Below are 26,115 nucleotides of genomic sequence, written 5' to 3'. Positions count from 1 at the left end.
CTTGTTAGATTTAGGCATGAGCTTTTGGTAGGTCTACTACAGAGGGCTGTGTCCATTTCAGTGCATAATATCAGGAGGCCCATGATGTCAGTTTATCTCAGTACTGGTCATATTACCTTTGATCACCTGGTTCAGGTGGTGTGTGTGCCAGGTTTTTCCATTATGTTTTTCTTTTTATAATTAATAAGTGTCTTGTGAAGAGCTACTTTGAGACTATACATGTATCTTACCCCTCCTCAAAATTTCACCACTAATTTCAGCAAACATTGATGATTCTTGCCTGAATCAGTACTATGATGGTTGCTAAATTGTGATGTTTTACCTCCACCATTCCTTCTACATTTGTTAGTTGGGTCTCCACTGTAAGGAAGAGCTTTCCCGTCTCCCCCTTTTTTGTTTGTTTAGTATTTACCCAGGTCCAAGGTAAGAATGTGCACTATTTCCACTGCTATCTAACGCTGAACTGGAGGTATTAGCCAGTGCAGTTAGACAGATGACGCCCAACCCTTTGCCTCCTAAATGTACCTGTCTCTGAACTCTGTACTTCCTGTAAGTCCTATACAGGATCCACGGCCTGCTCTGCTTGGTGACACTGTGCATACCCACACAGCTCTCCCTTACAAGAGTACTCAGTAACTCCAGTTTTGTCTTTTTTAATTCACATGTTGGACGGTTGTCTCATCACCCTTTGACAAACCAAACCCCAAAACTAACCGAAAAGATCATTCTGATTTGCTGTGTGGGCAACATATCACAGAAATGCAACAGTGGAAGTGGGAAACCCAATTAAGGCTGCTGAAAATCTTGTGTGGGAAGCAAATCCCTGGAGTTCTGAAAAAAAAACCATTTACACTAAAAAACTATATGGACAAATATACCATAAACATAGTCAAAAGAAATTACCTCACATCACTGACAAAGCCAATTTCATCAGTAAGAGAAAGCAAACGACTCATCTGAAAACGTAAGCAAAGGATATGAAAAGAATTCCTAGAAAATAAAATGACTCATCTGAAAACATAAGCAAAGGATATGAAGAGAATTCCTAGAAAATAAACTTGTCACATGTGGTGATGGCTACCTATTGGATAGTACAGAACAGTGATGATATTTAAAGCTATGGGGCTGGATGAGTGGAAGAGAGCCCAGGACTGGATTTTGGAGCCCTTGAACATTTAGAGTTCAGGTAGAAGAGGAGGAGCTGACAAATGAGACAGCAAATGAGAGCCCAGTAAACTAGGAAGAAAACAAGGCAAGTGTAGTGTCAAGGAGGCCATGAGAAGGGGGCTGTCAACTGCATTAACTGATGCTGAGAAGTGGAGTAAGATGAGGACAGAGAAGTGACCACTGTGATTGGGAAGATGGAGTTGTTAGTCATCTAACAAAAGTCAGCTTTATTAGACCGGGGGCTCCTCCTTTGGAGCTGAAGAGACCATGGGAGGTGGAAAGTGGAGTCCTCTTGTGCAGACATCTCAAAGGCAACACATTCCAAACTGATCTATCTTCTCTGGCATCCTCCCCCACTCTCTTCTCTTCCTATATTCTGATCTACATTGGGGAGCCCACACTAGAAATCTGGGAGATGTTCTCAAATCCTGCCTTTCTCTCAGACCTCATAAGCTATTACTCACAACGTCATCCATTTCACCTGCGAAATACTTAATCTGTTTCCACTCCTCACCCACCCCCCCCCCCGCCGCCAAGTTACCCCCAAAGCTAGTTAAACTGTACACTTACTCTCCCTTTCCCGAACGCCTTTCCCAGGCATTCCTATGGAATTCAGTGCTCATTTCAGCCGCTGTTCTCACTACATTCATCCATTAACCAAACTGGTCTTTAAAGTATCAGTTTCTGTCGATCTCTCCAACTAAACCGTGAACTCTTTGAGGTCCAAGAGCTTGTCTCACTCCATTTTGTATTCCCAGTACCTGGCACGTAACTTGATACCTCATAAGGTGCTCAATCAACTGTGTGTTATTAAGAAAAGCCAAACAGGCTGCGGAGAGCAACGCTGCGAGAAGGGCGGCGGGCGTTTTCGCTTCCTTCGCGGTGGGATCACGGCTGGCGTCGGGCCGGAGGGGAGGCCCGCACTTTCTCCGAAGGAGCGGCGCGGGGACGGCAACGAGAGCAAGGCAAGAAACGAGAGGACAGCGCGGTCGACGGTGGAAGGCCGGGGTTCCGCGCCTAGACCGCTGCTGAAGAAAACGAACGTCGCCGCCTCCCCTTTTTCCCTGCCGGCCCTGCCCACCACGTGCTCACGCCCACTCACGTGAGCGTAACCCTGCTTGACCTGCCGCGGCGTCACGTGAGTAACTGCGGTCACGTGAGCACTGTTTTCGCTGGGCTCTGGCAGCGGCTTCCTCCCGGAGTTGCAGTCGCTGTCGTCTCTCGGTCTCCCGTTAGCCCGATGGAGGAGGAGGAGGAGGAAGTGAGGGCGCTGCTGCCCGGCGGCCCCGACGAGGCCGGCAGAGGCGCCCCCGTTACATCCCCTGCCCCCGGGGCGCTGCCGGCCCTCTGCGACCCCAGTCGCCTGGCGCACCGGCTTTTGGTGCTGTTGCTGATGTGCTTCCTTGGTTTCGGTGAGCCGGCTGGCCTGGTGGGGTGGGGTTGATAATAAGGAATTCCCGACTTTCTCTCGGAGCTGCCCTGAGCTCCTAGGTGCCACGCGGCCTCAGGGAAGCTTCTTGCTTCAGCTCCTGGGCTTCCCTTCTTTAACTTTCGCGACCCCATCCAAGCCTGTGGACATTGCTAGCTATTCAGCGTCCCGAAGGTGGGGTCAGGGGACTGAGCTGGGCGAGTTTCGTCCCACTCCTTTGCTTCCAAGAAGTCCCAAAGGCTAGCAGCTTGGGCCCTGGGGCCACAGATACGAAGAAATTCCTAGATCGTCAGGGTTCCTCTCATGACACTATTTTTAATCCTTTTTTTTTAAAAAAAATTTATTGGAGTGTAGTTGCTTTACAATGTTGTATTCGTTTCTGCCGTACAGAGAAGTGAAATCAGTTATACGTATGCATATATCCACTCTTTTTAAGATTTCCTTCCCGTTTAGGTCACGACAGATCATTGAGTAGAGTTCCCTGTGCTATACTGTAGGTTCTCATTAGTTATCTCTTTTATTCATAGTAGTGTATATGTGTCAATCCCAATCTCCCAGTTCGTCCCACTCCCCGCTTCCCCCCTTGGTAACCCTCTCATGACCCTTTATTCAGAAGGAATTCAGAAAGATTTAACTGGCCCCCTCCCCCCAAAGGAACCCCACACATACTTTAAAATTTTCGATTGAATAATTCGTTGGCAGTTATTTATATGTTTCTCGCCCTCTTTGGTAAAACGTATGAGTGTGTCTTGATAGATTCAGTGAGTAGATGTGTACTTGTACTCCCACTCTGCCAATGTGAAGCAGTCATAACTGGATTGGACTTGTGATGTTTGGTTTCAGTCATGAAATTTGGTGACTCTGAAAGCAGTTTCTGGAGATAATTTTTAAAATATCTCTCTATTATATTTCAGCAACTAATTTATTCAGCAGCATTCTAATGTCAGTATCAGTTTGGTATGAAACGTTTTTCATGGGCTGGCTGGAATTGGTGGAATCAACAGATTTAGGAACATGATGGTGGATTACTTTATGCTACTGCTGGAATATATAAGTAGGCATGCAGGATGCTTTGGGCTTTAGTTTCTTTGCATCTCTTTTTGTTCCCCCTCTTCTCACTTTGTGGAAAGATGGTGCCCATTCATTGGCTTTAAAGCCTGAGATTGGTATCCCTGACAGTGATTAAAGCAGGAATCATAAATTGCTGAGTTGAGGAACAAAAAACGAGAACAACACGAAACACTTAAAATACCACGTACTTAAGCAATTTATTTTTAGTAAATTATGGTTACCTGGTGGGTTTCAGAAGCCAGAGTCATACCTTTCTAATGACAGTTTTCTTTCTTTTGAACTGGTGGCTTCTAATGTATACTTCTAGACAGAGTTCGTGGAGAAATGGAGGCAGCATTATCCTGTGCCTATAAAAAAATCTGTCGATGTTATTACTGTAAAAATAACTCTGAGTGCGTGAATGTCCAACCTCTCTCCACTTCTCTTTATTACCCTTCAAAAGACGTTACTATTATGTTTTAATTTAACCCTTTAGAATTCTTGTTTTATTTTTCTTCATTCCTGGCACTGTATTTGCTAAATTATTTGATCTTGGGTATGCTGTTTGTAGAATTAAGAGTTCTTGTTTTAAAAACAGGTTTAATCAGAATAGTTAAACTCCATTCCTCTGCTCTCAAGATAAGGGGTGGCTTTAGGTAACATTACGAGGAAACTGCTGAGGATGTTTTTGAAATTTTTAGTGTATGTGTGTTTTGGTAGCTTTAAGGAAAATACAACTGTTTCATGAAGGCGCTAATAAAACAATAGACATACAAAACATGATGAAAATAATGTGGAAGAACAATTAGTTGTTGATTAACTTCTTAATCCAGGTTCCCAGTATTTGCTGTGTATGCAGGCTCATAATTTGTAAATAACTTGGCATGTTTTCTGTGGATTATTTGGCTGCAATTTAGAGAATATTGGTGGACAAGGAAGTGGTCTACAAAAGGTTCCAGTGTCAGTCTTCGAACCCCTAGTATAGACATTTAAAATCAGCATTTGAGCAGTAATTGCAGCTTGAAACATTTATATGGAAAGTATTACTACTTAAAAGAAAATTGCTTTTTCTTTTTCTAGGCAGCTATTTTTGCTATGATAATCCTGCTGCCCTTCAGACTCAGGTTAAACGGGTAAGTTGACTTTTCACCTTTGTTTCTTTTGTTGGCTCTGGAACAGGTATACTGTTGAGGCATCATCAGCTCTCAGGTTGCCCGGTCTGAAACATTGTCTAATGAATCCATTTTAATATCCATTGTCACCAAATTTGTGTGGGCAAGGAGTATTCTTGAGTTGGAATGAATGGCCACAAAAAATTCATTCATAGCACTTGTGACTTGATATCGTTTCACATCTTAGATAAGTAATTGCTATTTCTACAGTATTGCCAAAAAGTATTTTGGCAGTTTTTTGTTTGCATTTCTCTCATTGTGTAATCATTGGAATGACAAATGATTTGGTAGGATAGCATTTTGCTTTCTTAAATATGTTTTTGTTGTTAGTTCATTTTTAAAATGCGGCTACTGATTCCAGAGGATTGTCCGTGTCAGTATTTTTAGTCTGGCCTTATAAAAATATATTTGATATTTACAGTTTCTTGTGTATTTAGATTTTTTTTTCCTTTGTAAGTTTTTTCACCTTTGGATAGGAAGAAATACATAGATTGGCCCTTCACATTCTAGAATGAAAGGGAAGGAAGATAGGAATTAGTGGAGGGGAGGGAAGGGATAAGCTAAGATGGCCCTTTTTCCTGTAGGTATAGAACCCCACAGCAGGTTGTACATGGTGAATAAAATGTAGAAGATACAGGCAGATGCAGACAGAAGTGGTCCCAGTAGTGGAAGAGCTGATTGATCCTGAACTCCATGAAGCCTCTGAAATGACTGCACACTCAGGAAGTTCCTCGGTGTGACCATTTTTCTGGGGTAGCGGCCATAGATGTCATGAGAGTCTCAAAGCACTTAGCAACTGCAAATGATTAAGAAACGCCTGCCCTTCCAGAAAGAATGTTTTGATTTGTTAGTTGCTAAACTTAACTGGAAAAAAATAGTTTTGTTTTCTTTCCGTATAGGATATGCAGGTGAATACCACGAAATTCATGCTGCTGTATGCCTGGTATTCTTGGCCCAATGTAGTTTTGTGTTTCTTTGGTGGCTTTTTGGTAGACCGCGTATTTGGAATACGGTAAGCTTGGGAAAAATCTCACTTATGGGTAAATACGATTATTAAGAAAACACAGAACTAGATTAAGTATTTCTGGAAAGAACTGAATAAACTTGTGTATTGACTGTGATAATCTGCATTAGTTTTTGTGTGTGTGTGATTTTTGTATCTCCGGAATTTAAAAAAAAATAAATTTATTTATTTTTGGCTGCGTTGGGTCTTTGTTGCTGCGTGGGCTTTCTAGTTGCGGCGAGCGGGGTCTACTCTTCATTGTGGTGTGTGGGCTTCTCATTGCGGTGGCTTCTCTTGTTGCTGAGCATGGGCTCTAGGCACGTGGGCTTCAGTAGTTGTGGCGCACGGGCTTAGTTGCTCCGCGGCATGTGGGATCTTCCCCGACCATGGATCAAACCCACGTTCCCTGCATTTGCAGGTGGATTCTTAACCACTGCACCACCAGGGAAGCCCCTGGAATTGCTTTTGAAACTTGGTTGGTATTTCAGTTAAGGTAAATGCTGCTCAGGGAATATGGTATCTAAAGGTAAATTATGCCCTCACTTGGAATCAGCAAACCAGAGTCTGAATCCTTTTGCTGCCACTTACTCAACTTCCTAGCTCTTTTGAGCTGTTCCTAGCTTCCTGATCTTCAGTTTCCTCATTGATAAAATATGGATAGTACTTCCTGTCTTGCAAGGTGGTTATAAGGATTGAGAGAGATGGAAGGACAGTATTTGGCACGTAGTTAGTGTTTACCTCTCCCAGCCCTAATGAGATTTTCTCTTTTGGCTTTCTTTAGGCATCAAACTTTTTGTGGCCACTCCTCTTAGCTGAGGAAGGCATACATTATAAGCTCTGTCAGTTTTCATCCTAATGATTGATTGTGTGTGCGCTGTTAGTGGAGACTTTAGCAGGGAGGTAGTCTGGGAATATTTTCGGAAGGCAGAGGGCAAAATGACGAGGGGTTTTCCAACCATGTTTGGTGGAAAAGAATTGAAGAAACTATAAGTGTTTAAATTTGGGGACTAACTTTTAAACATTTTGAAGAGTGTATAAAGGAGGACTTAAATTTAATTTGCTTGGTCTAAAGGGGTAGAATAAGTTTGAAATTCAGGGAGCCAGATTCCACTTAGTATGATGGAAACTTTGCTTGATCAGGGTGACAGGTGGGGCTGTGAGGTGCCTTGGGACCACAGTGAGTTTTCCAGTGCTAGAGAACATTCAGGAGACTCTGGTATGACCATTTCACAAGGATCTTTGGAGGGATTTGAGTTTCAGAAGAATGGTTTACTCATTAGATCTTTAAGAACTCTCCTGGTACTGGTATTTTATTACTCTGGGGAAACATTAATGAGCTATTCAGAGTGTGGGATACTAGAGTAGGCAGATTTATAAGTGTATTAGCATGGTTGCTATTTTTCCTTTTAAAGATAGTTTTTTAGTTATCAAGAATTATAACCACTTAAAATTACTTAATCTAGGATTCCTTGGAGTCAATCCTAAACTCAATAAAAATTTTATAAAGAATGTCCATTTTTAAATGGGAACCCTGGGAACTTCTTGAAGATTATTTAATATGCTGTGTTTAAGATATGATAATGGCTTAAACAAGCATATGCCATCACTAAAGCCTCTGGAATCTCGTTAGAAGTCAAGACTTCTGTAGGTCACCATGCAGCCTAGGAAGGCTGCTGACTTCAGAGGCCGACCCCTTTCTCTGGAGGGAATGCAGAGGGGTCAGAGAAACCCAAGAAGGACTCGGTGATATACTCTTCCTTCATTCTCTCTCTTTCTCTAACAGATGGGGCACCATTATTTTTAGTTGCTTTGTTTGCGTTGGACAGGTAAGAAAAGACAAAACGTTCATTGATTCATTGTGACAGTGACTCTTGAATTCTTGTCTCATTCCACCAGCAAAGATGTGTTTAGTGAATGCCTGACTTAATTAAGCAGGGCTCACAAATGCCCGTGTAACGTAATGCATAATAATGCATTTTAAGCCTTGAGACAGATGAACCTTGATACTTAAATTTCACAGATTTACTAAGAAGGAATATTAAAATCATTGTAGAGGTTGTGTTTCATCATAAGTCACTTATTTCTCTTAGATTCCTTGAATTTACTTTTTCTTTGATCTTACGTTATATTCTACATTACAGGTTGTTTTTGCTCTGGGTGGAATATTTAATGCTTTTTGGCTGATGGAATTTGGAAGGTTTGTGTTTGGGTAAGTTATGCATGATTTCACTTATCCCAACATATTACTGTTTTAGTGTTCATCTGTCAATTTATTAAAGATTTACAAAAAGATATATTATTATATCTTCTGGAGAATTACTTCAAATCCTTGAAATCTAGCTATATTTGTAAGATTGTTCAATGGTTGTCTTAATTTTCCCTTAAAGTAAGCAACAATTTTGAGGGGTCATAGTTAACTCTGTGTAGGGTTTGAATATTAAATAGTTCTCCAGAAATGATATTTTTCTTAAGTGTTTTGCTTTTCTGTAGTATTGAAGACTGTGATTTAAACCTCATTTAGAAAAGCATAGACCATCATTTTCTAGGTTGGTGATTAATGGACATTTTGATGCTTCTTAGCGGGTATGTGTAGGTCCTTTTGAACCGTGTTGAAGAGGCTTGAAGGAGTAAATTACCAGAAGACAAACTGCTCTTAATGAATTTCAGTGTCTGTTCAGTAAGCCCATTCTGAGTTCAGCCTTGGGCTTCCTGCCCAGAGGGATGCAGATGACATAACTTACTCATGCTTTTTACAGGTACCAGCGACATGTAGACATAGGTGACACACCCCCAAAAGTGCTCTAAGTGAGAGAGAAGGAAAAAAAAAGTATATAAACATATGAAAGGGATTCAGAGATGGAAGTGTGGTCAGAAATGGCCTCATGGATGAAGTGGGCCTTGACATCAGTATAGGATTTGGATTAGTAGAAGAGGGGAGATATTTTTGGACGAGGACAGTGATGAGGAGGACTCAGTGTTAGGATGCAGGGGAGAGGAAGCTCCTACGTAAAGGTCAATGTGTAGAACTTACAGAAGGTAAATTAAAATCCGGGAAGTAGGAGAATGTCGAATATGGAAGGTACTGGCCTGGAAAGTGTGAATTTTTTTGTGTTTTCACAAGTACGGACCGCTCTCCCCACATGAGCATTTTATATAGCATAGATGGTGGTGCGGTAGCTCAAACTCCTTTTATTGCTGGTCGTGGTTGTCATTGCAGTGTATTAAATTACCCACACTGAGTATAAAACAACCCTTACCTTGTGGGCTTTGTGGCTCAGGAATTTGGACAGGGTACAGCGTGCACAGTGTGTCTGGAGCCTGAGCTGGGATGACTTGAAGGCTGGCACTGCTGGCTGGAGCACCTAAACAGGGCCTCTCTTGGCTTTCTCATAGTGTGGCGAACTCAGGGTAGTTGGACTTCTTACAAGGTGGCTCAGGGTTGTAAGTGTGAATGTTTGAATGGAAAGGCAGATCTCACCTTTTATAACCCAGCTTTGGGATCACACAACCCTGCCTCCACCACATTCTACTGGTTGAAGCAGTTACAGGCCCACTTAGATTCAAGGGACGGGACATAGACCCCACCTCTTGATGGGAGGGGTGTCAAAATTTTACACCTGCTGCTTTGTTAACTGGGGTATTTCTTTAAAAACTGTGACTTTTCTTTCCTTATTCTAGGATTGGTGGGGAGTCCTTAGCAGTTGCCCAGAATACATATGCTGTGAGTTGGTTTAAAGGCAAAGAATTAAACTTGGTGTTTGGACTCCAGCTTAGCATGGCTAGAATTGTAAGTATGACACAGATAATGAAGCCAAATGGGAAGCAAAAGATTGAATGTTGTAGTTATCTCTTAAAGATTACAGGATGAAATGTGTTTGTGTATAAGTTAGGTATTGATTTTTTATGTATTTTTCTAGACCATAGTATACCATTTACCTGACCTTTTTTAAAAAAATATATATATATATATTTATTTATTTTTGGCTGTGTTGGGTCTTCATTTCTGTGCGAGGGCTTTCTCCAGTTGTGGCAAGCGGGCGCCACTCTTCATTACAGCGTGTGAGCCTCTCACTATCACGGCCTCCCTTGTTGGGGAGCACAGGCTCCAGATGCACAGGCTCAGCATCCATGGCTCACGGGCCCAGTCGCTCCGCGGCATGTGGGATCTTCCGGGACCAGGGCTTGAACCCGAGTCTCCTGCATTGGCAGGCAGATTCTCAACCACTGTGCCACCAGGGAAGCCCCCATTTACCTGACTTTAATTAAGGCATTTCTAACATTATTTCACTTAGGAAACAGTCTAAAATGGCTAATTGAACATTTGTTAGTTCAGAGAACCTGAGCATTGGGATGGATTGTATAGATTTTGTTGTCTAATTTCTTTACCCATTTTCGGCATTCCTGCAATGAAAGTCTTTACATCCAGGTTCTGCTCGCACATTTCTAGTGATTAGAAGCTCGCTGTGTGATGGGACAGCTCATCTACTGCAATTAACTCTGTGAAGCTCAGTCTCCCATAGAGATGAGATCTGCCTGTACAAGTAGCTTTTAGTGATTGTTCCGACTTTTGCCCTCTAGTGAGTGTTTATTTTCTCTGCTGTGCAGCAGCACTTTGCTTATGAAGACAACTCTGAAGGTCTTGGTCAGACATGCTCATTTCCTGTGCTTGTCTAAGCCATGTGGCATGGGTTTCAGCTCCCTGACCGTGGCGCTCCCGCCTCTCTGGACTTCATCACAGGTGGCCAGTACTCCTCAGCAGCATTTGGAACCTGGAAGTGATCGTGGTGTTTCATGATAGGGGATCTGGTAGAGGGTACCCAGGGGAACAACATTATGCTATTATAAATGCAACCTGGAAGGTGTTTTGGCCATCCCAAACCCTGTTAGGTTTTTTCCTTCATGAGCTCCTGTGAATAGAGGTTTTTAAAAAGATCCTTGCCATTAAAAATCAAGGTTTTAAAGACTGTAAGTGGCATGAAAATGCTTGGAACATAGTCTTGAGGGAAGAAATCCAATACAAAAAAACCCAGTACAAATGAAATATTTTTAATGTAATATTTCATCTTATGAAATGTATAACACGTACATATGTCATACATATATAACATTTCTATATTTTTGTACATGTAGGCTCTTTCTAATTTTCCAGTATTATAAATAGAGCTGTTGTGCAACACTCCAGAACTTGTCTGCATCTCTGATTATTTCCTGAGGCTAGCTTGCTAGGAATGGAATTATCACTGAGTCAGAGGGTTTGTTAGGGTTTTTTAAGACTGTTGAGACATATTTCCACGTTTTCCTCTCAGAGATGTTTACATCTCCATCTGTGAGACATGAGAGGATCCTTTTTATTGTAGCTTTGATAGTACTTTAAAAAAGTCATTTTGGGCTTCCCTGGTGGCGCAGTGGTTGAGAGTCCGCCTGCCATTGCAGGGGACACGGGTTCGTGCCCCGGTCCGGGAAGATCCCACATGCCGCGGAGTGGCTGGGCCTGTGAGCCATGGCCACTGAGCCTGCGCGTCTGGAGCCTGTGCTCCGCAACAGGAGAGGCCCGCGTACCGCAAAAAAAAAAAAAAAAAAAAAAAGGTCATTTTATCAATTTGATAGGAAACACCTAACCATTATTTTAATTTGTAATTCTTTGATAACTAGTGTGGTTTTCCACATTTTCTAAATTTTATCCACAAGGACATTCCTGGTACTTCCTTATGTATCTTGTGCAAGTCAAGACATGTCTGTGGCAGCTGGTGGATCTCATTGTCTAACTTCTAAAAGAAGGAAATAGGAGCAGTTGAGCAAGACTCATTCTCAGTGACGCCATTGTGGTTACTAACGATCTTCACGTTCTTTTCTGTGTGGTCACAAACTAGTTATAATCCATTCACCTGCGTCCCCAGGAGCCCTAAGTTTCTAGAACGGAATCTCAGGGGCTTCTAGGATGCAGGGTGGAGGTTATGGGAATGGTGGGGGGGCCTGAGGAGGAGGTGGCAGGAGCCAGATCTCAGGCAGCCACCTCTCCGTCAGCCAGGGTGGCTCGGCTCTGATCTGGTTGGTGTATTGAGGGTCCTTGTGAGATGCACGCAGGAGACCAAAGGACTCCATTACAGAGTTGCTGGGGTAGACGGAGGTTCAGTCTTTTTTGTCCTTCTCTTGGCCCTGCACATACTCAGAACGATCATAGAGGTTTTGGCTTTACCTCGCCGTGATATTTTTGTCGGCTGAACTGTGAGTTTGTCTGATTTTAGACCCTTGGACTGTTATCATTCAGGCAGTGGACTTTTCACTTTTCTTATTATTCCTGTCTTAGCTGGATGTTGGAAGTCCAGCACTCTTTTGATTTTCCTCTGTAATTTGTTACTTTTAAAAACTCCTTATTTCAACAAACATTTATTGAGTACTTGCTAAGCCAGGTCATGTTAGGCATTTTAGAATTAAAGGGTTATTGAGACAATATGTCTTTGAGGGGCTTGTATTTTTGCTGATGTTGAGGAACATTTCCAGCAGGTCTCCATTTATACCTTATTCAGAGGAGCATCTGAATAATGCCACTGGCTAACATTTTGTGAGAAATAGCCACGTGCGATTTGCTGCTGTATTTGCTGTGGGAATATGGTTGAGGACATGTTTATTTCTCAGTCTCCTTATCAGTAGCGTTAGCACAGTTGACACTCCGCTTTCCTTGATTTCTTCTCTTGGGTTCTAGGACTCCACAGTCTCATAGCTTTCCTCTTGCCCTTCTGTCTGCTCCTTCTACCTCTTTTGCTGGTTCCACCTCAGTCTTCTCAACCTGTAAATGTGGGTTTGGTCATTGGACACCCTCTCATTTCTTTTGACGCTCACTTCCTTGGTAATCTTATCTAGTTTTGAAGTTTTAAATAGTGTGTCTTTGCTCCTGAAGTTATATCGTCCAGGCCTTTCCGCTGAATTCCACAGCCGTACGTGCAGCCTCCTCCTTGACATTTCCACTTGGATGTCTAGTAGGCACATCAAACTCAACACAGCCAAAGCCCAGCTCTTAATGTTTCACCTACTGTCCTCCAAACCAGCTCATGCTGAAGTTATCTCATCTTCAGTTATGAGCAACTCTGTTCTTCCAGGTGCTCAGGCAAAAACTTTGATGTCACCCTGAACCACTCCTTACCCCCATCCCTAATCCCACACTCTCCATGTATTTTCCATTGGCAAATCCTGTTAGCTCTACCACCAGAATATGTCCGTATTCCGACCACTTCCCACTGCCAGTCTCCCCAGTCCAAGACCTATCGTTTCTGTTCTGCATTATTGCAGCCGCCCCCAGCCGATGTCCTTGCTTCTGCACTGTCCTCACTTACAGTCTGCTTTGGATATAGCAGCCAGAGTGAGTCTCTTAAAACGTAAGGGATTGTGCCACTTCTCTGCTCAGAACCCCAGTGGCTTCCCATCTCACGCAGAGTAAAAGCCAGAAGTTCTTATTACCAATAGCTCGCTTTCCCATCAGTTCCTCTCTGGGGACCTCGTCTCATCCTCTCCCTTCTTCATTGACACTGTTCTAGTCTCTACGCTCCTTGCCTTGAGCACGCCGGGCAGCCTCCGTCTCGGGGCCTGTGCCCTGGCTATTCCTTCTGCCTGGAGTGCTGTGCTGTTCTTCCAGGTAGCCTCCCAGCTTCCTTCAAGTTCTTAACCCAGAGTCACATTCTCAGCAAAGTCTCTACCCCTTTTTATTCTCCTTCTATGCTTTATTTTTATTTATTTATTTTTTGCGGTACGCGGGCCTCTCACTGTTGTGGCCTCTCCCACCGCGGAGCACAGGCTGCGGACGCGCAGGCTCAGCGGCCATGGCTCACGCGCCCAGCCGCTCCGCGGCATGTGGGATCTTCCCGGACCGGGGCACGAACCCGTGTCTCCTGCATCGGCAGGTGGACTCTCAACCACTGCGCCACCAGGGAAGCCCCTATGCTTTATCTTTTTTCCTTATTTTTTAGAAGCACTCATTGCTGTTTCATACACTGTATATTTTACCTTTTCTACCCCACTAAAATGGGGTTGCTCTCTATGAGAGCTGGAAATTTTTCTGTTCTTTATTTTATTCCCAGTAACTAGAACAGTGACAGGCATGTAATCAGGGTTCAATAACTGCTAAATGAAAGAATAAATGAATGAGGGTAGTACTATTACTGTCTTCTAAAGGATGATCAGAGGATGAATTTTTTTTTTCAGATGTCAGGATCAGGAAAAGCTGTGCTTTTTATGAGCCAAAGTTTATTTTTGTCTTGGGTACCCTGTGAATTTTATAACTTGTGTTTCATTTTTGTTTAGGCTACTAGGAAGATCTAGATGTACTGTGCTGTTTTGAATGCTAGCATTTTCTATAAATTGGCATTTTTGTCTGGTAATCTTATCTGTGGCTTTATCCTAGGTTGTTAGCTCTTTCCTTGTAGTGTTTTTTTTAAAAATTATCTGTTGTTTAATCTGAACCCTATTAAACCTATTTCTCTAAGCTAACTGACATCCTTTTTTTCTGAGCAAGACAGATAGAAATGAAAATTATGTTGATTTTTTTTTTTTCCTTTTCTTTCAGGGAAGTACAGTAAACATGAACCTCATGGGATGGCTGTATTCTAAGGTTGAAGCTTCGTTGGGTTCTGCTGGTCACACAACCCTTGGGGTCACACTTATTATCGGTTAGTGAATCCTGAAGTCCCACCTTTTATCTGTCCTGAAAGCTTGTCATAGGAAATGGTGTGACAGGGAGGAAAGAACACGGGAATTGGGCTTAGACCACTTGGTTATAGTTTTGCCTGTACAGTTCACTAGTTCTTGGACCTAATTAGACACAGTGAACATATTGGCAATCATTCACCCCATTTGTATTTTTATTTCCACTTTCTTAAAATAACGATCTTGTACCACCACGTGTGTTCAGGTTTTTTTTTTCCCCTAAATAAGGATAGATTTTTAAAAATATTTATTTATTTTATTCTTGGCCACATCGGGTCTTAGTTGTGGTGCGTGGGCTTCTCTCTAGTTGTGGTGGGCTCCAGAGCGTGCAAGCTCAGTAGTTGTGGCACATGGGCTCTCTAGTCATGGCACGTGGGTTCCAGAGCGCGTGGGCTCTGTAGTTGTGGCACATGGGCTCCAGAGTGTGTGGGCTCTTTAGTTGTGACGCACGGGCTCGGTAGTTGCTGCGCATGGGCTTAGTTGCCCTGCCAGGGATTGAACCTGAGTCCCTTGCATTGGAAAGTGGATTCTTAACCACTGGACCACCAGGGAAGTCCCTGTGCTTCGGTTTTGTTGTGATGAGCAAATGAGAGTGTATGTGAGAACTCTGAAAACAGTCAGGGAGTTTGTACCTCTAAGGTGTTCATTAATAGGCTGTAGCAGAAGGGAGAATTGTTTCCTTTTGATCAAATTCATTTCATGCGCTTATGGAGCTTAGATTTTATAGAAGTCAGAGGTGATAGGATGTGATGGGAAATCCACCAAGTTGGGAGCCGGGAGTCTAGGTTCTGGTCCTGGCTCATTTTGGACAGGAAGTTAACCTCTGTGTCTCTTCTCTGTAAAACTGTTTTCTTCTCTGTAAAACTGTGGGTGTTGGACTAAAACTGTACAGGCTCCTTCCAACCCTAAGTTCTGTTGGCTAAAGCTGGGTTCTGCTGGTTGCTGGGTGGGTCACTGAGAAGTGCATGATGCTCTCTGGGTTTACCACCTGTGCTTCTTCTCTGAGCAGTGAATTTGTCTAACTGAGCCCCAGAGGATGTGGAGAGCTGCTTGCAGAGCCCTAGGGAGACCTGTGGGTGCTGGGTTGAAGGTTCTGTGCCGTCTTTTATTCCTTGTATTCCTTGGTACAGGCTCGTAAAGGGAGGACAGTGAGAGGTAATCCTAGATGGGCAACTTGTGTCTAGAGACCCCTTCTTTCTCCCCCTCCCTGTTAAATCCTTTGCCACTTATAACCTCTTTCTTACTTTCAGATTCTCTTCAGTATTCCTTCCAGTTCTCTCCACAGTGGAGAATTTGAGAATTTTAGAGAATTTCAGAGCCAGAAAAGATCTGTGCCATCAGATCAAAGCCTCTGATTTTACACTTGGGAAAATTGAAGCCCAGAGAGGTTAAATTCCTTGCCCAAGATCAATCAGCTTGTTACTGCCAGACGTAGAACCCACGTCTACCGACTCTTTGCCGTTTTTCATATTATGTCAGCCAATTAAAGATGTCATTTACTTTACTAAACTGCTTTTTATTAAAAATTTTGAGAAGTGTACACTTTATTCACTGTTTATCCTGATTCACTTTAATGATACGAGGTCAGCATTAGTGAGTAATGCTGGATACCTGAAGGAGAGTGAGCGGGCTGTGCTGTGGGAGGATTGGGGCCCTTGGGGCTGCCACAGGGTAGGAGCGAGAGTCAGACTTGGGAAGGAGTCAGAGGGAACATGAGGTGATCACAGAATCAGACTTTGCTTTTGCGGTTTGTTTCCCCTGGCATCCATCAATAATTGGTGCTTAGACTGAATTAAGAAATTAGGACTAATTTGCTAGCTGGTCATCAGCTTTCTTCAGTCTATATTCTGATTATAAGACTAGACTAGTTCTAGTCTTTCCCCTCTAATCTCCAACCTTCTACCGGGAAATAATGTACAGTAGTAATAGCGACTGCTGTTCGTTGAGTGCTTCCCAATGCACTTCCTTTCCTTCTGTCCTGATTTAGTAATTGTAGGCTTTTCATATACGTGTCTGGATGCCATCCCTTTAAGTTGCTAAGTATTTTGCTGTTAATGTAATGTGCTACCTTTTAGGAACCTTCATTTTGGTTCTCTTTTAAAAATCTCTCTTTTTTTTTATTATAGGGGGTATAACATGTATTCTTTCACTAGTCTGTGCCTTGGCCCTTGCTTACTTGGATCAGAGAGCAGAACGAATCCTTCATAAAGAACAAGGAAAAACAGGTTAGTCTAAATGCAAGAAAAAGTTAGGCTTTTAGGAATTATGGCCTTTTTGAGATAATTTACAATGAGGTAAATTCCTAATGTAGTGTTGTAAACCCAGTGAGGCTTAATACTTGTTTATTAAATCTTTTTTTTTCCACTTTAAAATTTTTTTAAAATTTTATATGGGCATATAGTTTATTTAAATCTTTTATTTCCTAATCTATTTCCATTTGTCTAAATTTTTGGATACTTTTTTTCCCCCCTTAAGCGGTTTTGGCAGAATTTACATTCTTGATTGTACTTTGTATATTTGCAAAGTGATGAGTGTTTCTGGAAGAAAGAAAGAAGGTAGATGCTAATCTTAGGTTTTGCATTTTCTGTTGTCTTTTTAGTTTATCCGAGGAACTATGTTCTAGTGATTTACTGAGAAAAGTATTTTTTCACTGAATTGCAAAGGTCAATCACATGATAAAAGAAAAATAATCTTGACTTAGAAATGCAAAATTACACTGACAGCATCTTCCCTTTCTTCTGTAAGGTGAAGTTATCAAGTTAACTGACGTGAAGGACTTCTCCTTCCCCCTGTGGCTCATATTCATCATCTGTGTCGGCTATTATGTTGCTGTGTTCCCTTTCATTGGACTTGGGAAGTGAGTCTTCTCTAGCATTCCGTTTTTGTTGGCTACATTATAATGAGAATTCAGTCACATAAATGTAATATTTTTAAGGTATAAATTTTGCTTCTCTGTTACGGTTGATATTTTCACAGGAATTGTTTTACATCCTGGGACACAACTGATTTTCTTAGCTTAAGGTTTAGTGTTGCTTTAATACTTGTATTAGGTTTTTGAAGAAATACCTGAAACAGTTTTTGATACATAATATTGATTTACTTTAATGCTTGATTTTGGATTTGTATTCTTTTTTCATTTCCTCTTTATTTCTTTGTTAGGAAGCCTCTTATTGAGAATGGAGACAGTGCGTTAGCTCGTAGTGACAGGGCATATCTCCATTTGTTAGGACTGCGTTTCTGCAGACTCAAATTCAGGGTTTAAATCAAATTCTTCTTTGCTTTATCTTCTACCTTCTCTCCGTTTTCACGGGCAGCTACTTAAACAGAGCAGTGTGTGAGTATGAGTGTGTTTGTTGAGATGCATCTCTATAATTATAACCTTTAAATTCAGGCTGTCATTTTACAGTTTGAGACAAGAACCTTATGCATTATTTAGCAAAGAACCCGTCCAGTATTGCTTTTAAGGAAAAGAAGCCATCTTAATTCCTTGTAGTAATACATTTGGGTTTCTGAAAATTTGTGTGTATTGTTTGCTGTACACGTAAAAGAGGAAAGAATAGGTATCGATATATTTTATTTAGTTGGTGAAGTACTTATGTAAATACTAAACCTTTAGCCAGTTGCTTGAAGATGGATACCAAATAAGGTGGGAAAACAGTATAAAGAAGGGAAAGTTGACTAAACTTATTTTTATTCAGTTTTATTTTGCCTTTATTTTTAAAAAACAGAATAGTTCTTTCTAAAGTGTCTGTTTTTTGTCCTCTCTCTTTTTATTTTAGAGTTTTCTTTACAGAGAAATTTGGATTTTCCTCCCAGGCAGCGAGTGCTATTAACAGGTATTCCATTAATTCTGTAAGTGCTTACTGTGTGCTTATTGTGGGTCTTTAATTATAACCCGATGTTATAAGAGACAGAAAAGACGTATCTGAACTAACATCTACAGTGTGAAACAAAGTCTGTCTTGGGTCTTGATCCTGAATGGCCATCTTTGCATTAAGGGAAAACCAAAGAAGTCTTGGACCACTGTTTATATCTTTATATTTCTATTTACTGCTGACCATTTTAGAAGGATGTTAAATTAAATGAGCTAGGGTTTGCTTTACCTAATCATTGTAGGATTTAGGACTTTCTGGATTTTTAATTTTTTTTTCCTGTGATATATTATTAAATATCTTTTATATTTTCTGGGCAGTATTGTGTATGTAATATCAGCTCCCATGTCCCCAATATTTGGGCTTCTGGTGGATAAAACAGGAAAGAACATCATCTGGGTTCTGTGTGCAGTGGTGACCGCTCTTGCTTCCCACATGATGCTGGCCTTCACTCTGTGGAACCCTTGGATTGCTATGGTAAAGTCTCTGCGAACAGCTGGGGGGGATCAGGGCTTCAGGGAGGACTCTGTACAGCACGTATCAGAAGCCAACGCTCAGCTCTTCTGATAGTAGTGCTTGTGACAGTGGGAAAAACAATGGCAATTTCAGTTTCTACAGAATAGCTATTTTTAAAGTATATAAATATTAATCATTAATGCATAAGATGTTTTTGATTTCATTTGGCCTATATAATAGTACCCTCAATGCTGCTATAGAATTTGAAATAAAATAGTCTTATAAAAGCCCAATGCTTATTAGTTCCATTTATTTTTCAGTACTTCATTAAAAGAAGTCATTCCATCATAGGTGACAAAAACATCTGTCAACCCAGTATCCATTCCAGTATCCAACCCAGTATCCATTTGCATTCTTTTGTCTTTGACTTCTAGTAGGTCAAAAAGTAATAATGAATTCATCAAGTTTTTGTAATTGTTCTTCAGAATGTCATTTTTAAGACCATAGGCCAAAGTGCTGGCATTTCTTACCTGTTAATAAAAGAATATCTTGAACATATATATTTGTGCACTTCGTTAGAATTCTCTAGGACAGACTCCTAGAAGTAGAAATGCTAGAGCAGAGGCTTTGCACAGTTAACATTTTGATAGATACTGTGAAACCTCTCCTCTAATAACTTTCTACCCATTTATAGCTTTACCAATAATACATGAATGTGTTTGTTTTTTAGTATCCTTGCCATTGTTAGACATTGGCATTATTTTAATTGTTCCCAATCTGATAAATGATCTTATTTTAACTTAAATCATAAGGTTTCTTCTTTAATTGAAGAAAAAGTTAGCATTAGGTGATGTTTATCAAGCAGTGGTTGTTGTTGGTCCTCTGCTTGGCTCTCCAGTTGGGTGGTGATGACCCAGAAGTAAGATAATGGACTGTTGGCATGATGTTACCTTGATTGCTTGATTTGTAATTGTTAATGAATACTGGGAAATTAGCTTGCCTGAAACATTGGTAAAGACATTTTGCAAATTAGCTTTATTTTTTTGTTTGGTCTTTGACTGCATCCTGGGCCCAGCCAGTTATGTATTCATATTATATAAAATGGTTAAGACAGTGTTATGTGTATCTTGTCCCTAGAGGGATACTGTTAGAGAGGCCCAAGACCATTTTGTGTTGAATATGAGTTTTTAACCTAATTATTTTGCAACACAATTTGCATGGATATTCATATATTAGTTATTATGTCACTCTTGCTAATCTGCATCGAAAGAAAATCACCTTTTGGTAAATATAAGACTTCTTTACCCTTTTCCGTATTGATTTCAATAGTGTCTCCTGGGACTCTCCTACTCATTGCTTGCCTGTGCATTGTGGCCAATGGTGGCGTTTGTAGTTCCCGAACATCAACTGGGAACTGCATATGGCTTGTAAGTGTTTGCACTGTGGATCATATAATGTCTCTCTCTGCTGTGTCAATTTAATTATCTTACAAAACTCCAGGTCTCCTGAATCTAGTCGTCTTCAGGCTTTTGGGACAGCTCTGAACCTGGAAATAACCAGACAATCAGTTAATCTATTTGTATTATTATTGTGGCAAAAAAAATGCTCCGAGCCTCCAGCAAGAGAGCTGGAGATAAGCTACCCCATGAGAGGTCATTGCTGATGTGACCATCCCACCGCCCGTTTATCTGAGGGCCTCTCAGTGAGAAGTTGAGTTCCAATCTCTAGCACAAAAGGCCGAACAGGGAAACCACATCTCTGGTTGGTATTCACTTAGCCCTTGGATTCATTCCGCAGGAAGGCGTTGAGTTCAGACTGTACTTGCTAAGGCAAACTCCCTTGCCTTTGAGCCTAAAGTTAAGTAGTGGAAACAGTCATGGGATTAAAGAAACAAATCTAATCAGGTCATTCCTGGTTGAAAACCCTCTTAACACTGATAGTATGTGGTTTATAGATACTAATATTTATAGTGAATTGGTACTCTGTGTGTGAAGACTTTAGAATTGAAATGTTTGGTTTTTTTTAATTTCTTAAATTGTAGCATGCAGTCCATTCAGAATCTTGGGTTGGCAGTCATTTCCATCATTGCTGGCATGATATTGGATACTTGGGGATATCTGTTTTTAGAAGTTTTCTTCATTGCCTGTGTTTCTTGTAAGTGCGCCACCTGGCAACATTTAGTTTCTTTTAATATGCAGCAGAATGTTCTCATTTATACTTTTAGGTTTTTGTTGTTATTGTTCTTTTTTCCCCTTTTTTAAACCAAATCCCTAAGATGTATCATTCAGATTTGCCTAATTCTTAGCCTGTGCATCAGTTTCTAAGCTGGTGACTTTTTAGTTTTCTGAAGATTCACAGGAATTTTTCAGGAGATTCCTGTTCTTAAAGGCAGGAATGGAATCTGCTCTATATTCTGTTTTAAATATTTATGTTTTTTTTTAATGGTAAATGTCATGTTATGTATTTTTAATTATAATAGAAAAAAGAATGTAGTATGGATACATGTTACAATATCAGTGAACGTTAAAAACATCCTTAGTGAAAAAAGCCATACAGAACAGGCCACCCAGATCCCATACTCATCTTGTCTGTTTCATAAATATTTATGGTTGTTAAAAAACACTTTCCTCTTTAGAGTGGAACCATTTGAAGGGTTCTGAGTATGTCCCTGGTGTGAATGTGTGGACATTAGTGTGGCTTAGGTGTGAGAGCTCATTGTTTATTCATTAGTCTGTTTTGAATTGGTTTTATTCTTAGTCCTGTAATTTAATTTTTACCTGTAATGATTCATTGGTTAAAAATAGGACGCATTAGGAAATTGCCAAAAACTACAAAAATAAATGAGTATTTTTCCACTGTGTTCTCCTTACACATCAATTGTGTTCATCTGAAAAAAAATGTTCACATAACATATCAGATGTCTTTCATGCTTCGATAAATTGTGTTTAAAATGGCAAGCCCGAGTAATGATTTTATCTGACTTCATTTTCATTTACAGGAATAAAGACTGTCTATACTTGAGGTGTGGTATTTGCAGATGATTGCTTATGAATCATAGCCTGAATGCATTTTATTATCTCATAATTTTAGAAATTAGCACATCAAATTTTAAAAATATATTCTTTTTTTTTTTTGCGGTACGCGGGCCTCTCACTGTTGTGGCCTCTCCCGTTGCGGAGCACAGGCTCCGGACGCGCAGGCTCAGCGGCCGTGGCTCACGGGCCCAGCCGCTCCGCGGCATGTGGGATCTTCCCGGACCAGGGCACGAACCTGTGTCCCCTGCATCGGCAGGCGGACTCTCAACCACTGCGCCACCAGGGAAGCCCTAAAAATATATTCTTAAATAGTGGGCCATATACGAATTCATAGTACTAGGTTGTGAAAGTGTTTTTGTCTATTTTTGATGCTGCAACGTGTGGTTTAATCTCAGTCAACGGTTCCTTATAAATTTGGTTCTCAGACCAAACACCACTCCATTTAAAAAGGTTTTTGTTGAGGTATTAAAGTAAGTTAAGTGTGCCACACTTGTTAAAGTGAAAAGCCAAGTACCTGACTTTCTGAGGCCTTTACTGGTCTGGGTTTCTGGGAGTTTAATGACCACATTTTAATATTTGGTTAATTTGTAAAATGAACATGGTGTTTTCAGACCCAAAACCCCCAAAGGATTACTTCTATTTGGCTCTCTGTAAAAACATAAACAGTCTAGCAGCTGGCAGGGTTTTGGGAAAGTGCTGGGAACTACCAGTATTACAAAGGGAGAGGAAAGAGAAATGATCTGTGGGTGGGTTGGCCCCTTCTCCTGGGGGCATAGGGGTCTCAGTTTCTCTTTTTCTGTCTCTGCCATCCCTGGGCTCAGGTTTTAAAAATATATTTCTCATGGAGAAAATGGTATGTAACTTAGTGCTTTTTGGAAAATAATGTGAAGAGTGTTTTCATTTTTAAATGCTAGTTAATAAAGATTTGATTTTCTAAGCTTTACTTTGTAATTATGATTACATAGGAATCATTGGGAAAAAGTACATGTTTTTAAGGACCTTATGTTTTTTTCATTTCCAGTCTCACTTTTATCTGTGCTCTTACTCTACTTGGTGAATCGTGCCCAAGGTAAGTAGAAGTTCAGGTATTTTCTTCTTAAACCACAGTGGATCATCATTTTTTAAAATTTAATTTAATTTAATTTAATTTAATTTATTTTTGGCTGCATTGGGTCTTTGCTGCTGCATGCAGGCTTTCTCTAGTTGCGGCGAGCGGGGGCTACTCTTTGTTGTGGTGTGCGGGCTTCTCATTGTGGTGGCTTCTCTTGTTGTGGAGCGTGGACTCTAGGTGTGTGGGCTTCAGTAGTTGCAGCACACAGGCTCAGTAGCTGTGGCTCGCGGGCTCTAGAGTGCAGGCTCAGTAGTTGTGGCACACGGGCGTAGTTGCCCCGTGGCATGTGGGATCTTCCTGGACCAAGGCTCAAACCTGTGTCCCCTGCATTGGCAGGCAGATTCTTAACCTCTGCGCCACCAGGGAAGCCCACAGTGGATCATCTTGTGGGGCTCCTGGATTGTCTCCATCCAGGAGAGGCTTTATTTCATGTAATAACATTCTGTTCATAGTGATGAAACACATTTTACTTCATAGCATATAATTATGTATTTTGGACCTTCCCATATATTAAAATCATTGTCATGTTCTTTCTGGCCAGTTCAATTTAAGTTTTGTAATATAAAATTTTAGATGTTCTTTTTATATTAGCAGAAGGTCATATTTGTATGACTTCTAAAAAAATAACCTAAAGCCCTTCCTATGTTATTGTCTTATATTTTTAAAAAATGAGAAGTAAACATATTTATAGCTGCAGTTTGCATTTTAAGGTTGAAAGTGTTTAATATAGAATGAGAAATTATAGATTTTTTTCATTTGCTAATATCTACTACATTTATTTCTGCTTTTTTTGTTATTTATAAGATTTTGATATTACCTTTATTAATTTTTCTAAACTGGCTTGGCCCTAAGGGTTGTCATGTATTTAGAAGAATGAATACATATGCTGTTTAAATAATTTTAGGTCATTTACTTTAATGCCTCTTAATTTTCACTATTATTGAATATTGATACAGTGTCCCAAAGAACAAAACCTCGAGCAATACATAAGTCCAAAATTTTTAAAAAAATGCTAACATTAAGGAGTGATTATTTGTATCATATAATGATTCTTAAGAAACATTTTTTCCCCCTTGGGAAGTTTCCAGGAGATAAACTATTTCTTTCTCACCTTCCATAGCCTCTTCTGTTACTTAAAGGCATTTGTATGTGTGTGTGTACACATGTGCATGTTTGAATTTTACTTATGATAGTTGTGTTGAAAAGATTCAATGCTTATTTGTATTTTAGGTGGGAACCTAAATTATTCTGCAAGACAAAGGGAAGAAATAAAACTTTCTCATGCAGAGTAAGTATTGAAAGAAAGAAAATTTCTCTTTATTATGAAAATCTTAAAACAGTAGCATTTTATTTCAAGATATTGGGTTTAGACATTTAAGAAGTTAGTCTTTTTCTTAAGTTTTGAGAGCCAACAATTATCTCTGGAACTATTGTAACATAATTTTTCTTTGTGTTAGAAAGATTTTAAAGGGAGGATATCAAAGGTTAAAATGAAGGGGATAAAGAACAAATTGGGCTTTAACTTGCTTTCTGAGAGGAGAGAGAGAGAGACCTGCAGTATTTGTAATTTATTGGAGGAAAGGTCTTTGTCCTGACTTCCTGTGCTGGGCTCACCCTTCCATTCTTTCTCGTATTTTCTTTTTCTTAACTAGTTGAGATAATCTTTTATTTTCTCCTGGTACTAACATGCCATTATGTGTTCTCTGACTCACTTGGAACAGATTAAAGTATCTAGTGTGGGGTTTAAGTTAAATTAATTTTTTCCATGAGTGCATGCTAAAGCATAGTAGTGATTCTATTTCTTTTGTTATTTCTAGTTTTTTAGACATTGTATTTTTTATGATTTAAAAAATTTATTTGTAAATATATACCACCTGACTGTAAGTTTTATGAATTTTGAGTAGCTTAAAATCTGGTAGAACAAGGCTGTGTTTTCTGGGGCTTGATTCTCGGCCGTCTCAAATTCCCTTTTCACATAGTAATTCTACTATAAACAAATGTTGTTAAAATCATGTTTAAGAAGGATTTTTGAAGTCAGAGATACTCAACATGCCATGTGTTAAGTAAACAAAAGGTAAAAATGCAAATATAATATCCCAATTTTATTCAAGAAAAAGTATGTAGGCATGTGTATTTCTTAAATCCATTACTTATATATAATAGAAAAAATGCTGAAAGAAAAATCCCCAATATTAACAATTCCATTTGAATGGTAGGGTTAGAAGAGTTTATTTTTTTCTTGGCGTTTCTATATTTTCCAAATTTTCTGAGTCGATCCTCTATTACTTTTATGATCAAGAGGAATGAAAAGATTATCCAGCAAAATGTGTAACTTAATATTTGGCACTGCATGTTTTATAGTGGTTATGGTTTTCATTTTGTAATAATGGGGTTTCATGGTTTTTTCCCTCCCTTTTTTGATAATGTATTGCATTGTGTTTTGCAGGTGAGAAGTTTAAATGACTGTGTCATGCGAATGGGCTGCACACATCATTGGTTTGAAAACCTCCATTTTTTTTTTCTTTTAATTTAGAGTTTAGTTGTTAGGAAAAATAATGGTCTGGAGAATTATTATATTTATATTTTGAATATATCTATTTTAAAGTATAGCTGTGAGGACTATTTTAGCCTGTGTCTTTTGTATTGCTGAAGAATTCTGCTTTGGAATAGGCTCATCAATGATGAAGTTTAGAAAATTGCATCTGGTACGTGCAGGTGATTTTGAGTAAGGACAGTAAATAATGGAAATCTTTGGATCTTGTGTTGAGATAATTTTCACAAAGTGTATCTTAGGGATATGGCCTTTAATCTTAAAGCAAAAAAAAAAGTTTTGGGGGATTAGAAAGGATATTTTATATAGAATAAACAATGGCATTTTAATAGGCATTCCCTTTTGTAATAGGGAATATTTGAAAGGTATTTTTATGAAGTCTCATTTCCACAAATAGCAGATTGTGTTCTGCTCTCTTTAGTTACCAGAGGTTGCTGAGCAGTGACCCTTTTGAGCTTCTTTATTTCTCTGTTACTGAGGACCCTGATCCCTTAGGGACATAATTTTGTGGTACAAACTTTCTGTACGGTTTTTCTTATAGTCCAATTAATTACTAAAAAACGTCCTGTAAA

The 26,115-nt window shown here is 40.0% G+C and overlaps 1 protein-coding gene across 4 annotated transcripts; it reads left to right on the top strand.

Annotated features, from left to right (window-relative positions):
• Nucleotides 1-2,336: 2,336 nt before the first annotated feature.
• On the top strand, nt 2,337-26,115 carry MFSD1 (major facilitator superfamily domain containing 1; the record flags this gene model as incomplete). Of its 4 annotated transcripts, none has more annotated exons than XM_082839056.1 (16): nt 2,337-2,579; nt 4,727-4,779; nt 5,718-5,830; nt 7,605-7,647; nt 7,963-8,030; nt 9,500-9,608; nt 14,379-14,481; nt 16,672-16,743; nt 17,264-17,375; nt 18,298-18,354; nt 18,711-18,867; nt 20,176-20,273; nt 20,888-21,000; nt 22,903-22,950; nt 24,223-24,280; nt 25,439-26,115. In XM_082839056.1, exons 1-16 carry the CDS (start codon nt 2,408-2,410, stop codon nt 25,440-25,442), a joined length of 1,380 nt encoding a protein of 459 aa, XP_082695182.1. In that variant the 5' UTR covers nt 2,337-2,407. The 4 variants fall into 4 exon arrangements, with proteins under 4 accessions (XP_082695182.1, XP_082695181.1, XP_082695180.1 ...); XM_082839055.1 differs by having other exon boundaries at nt 16,645-16,743; XM_082839054.1 differs by lacking the exon at nt 25,439-26,115 and having other exon boundaries at nt 16,645-16,743; nt 24,223-24,284.

This window comes from Leucopleurus acutus (genome assembly GCF_964270905.1).
Source record: "Leucopleurus acutus genome assembly, chromosome: 5".
NCBI classification, from domain to species: domain Eukaryota; kingdom Metazoa; phylum Chordata; class Mammalia; order Artiodactyla; family Delphinidae; genus Leucopleurus; species Leucopleurus acutus.
This window is presented reverse-complemented; position numbering and strand designations above follow the sequence as displayed.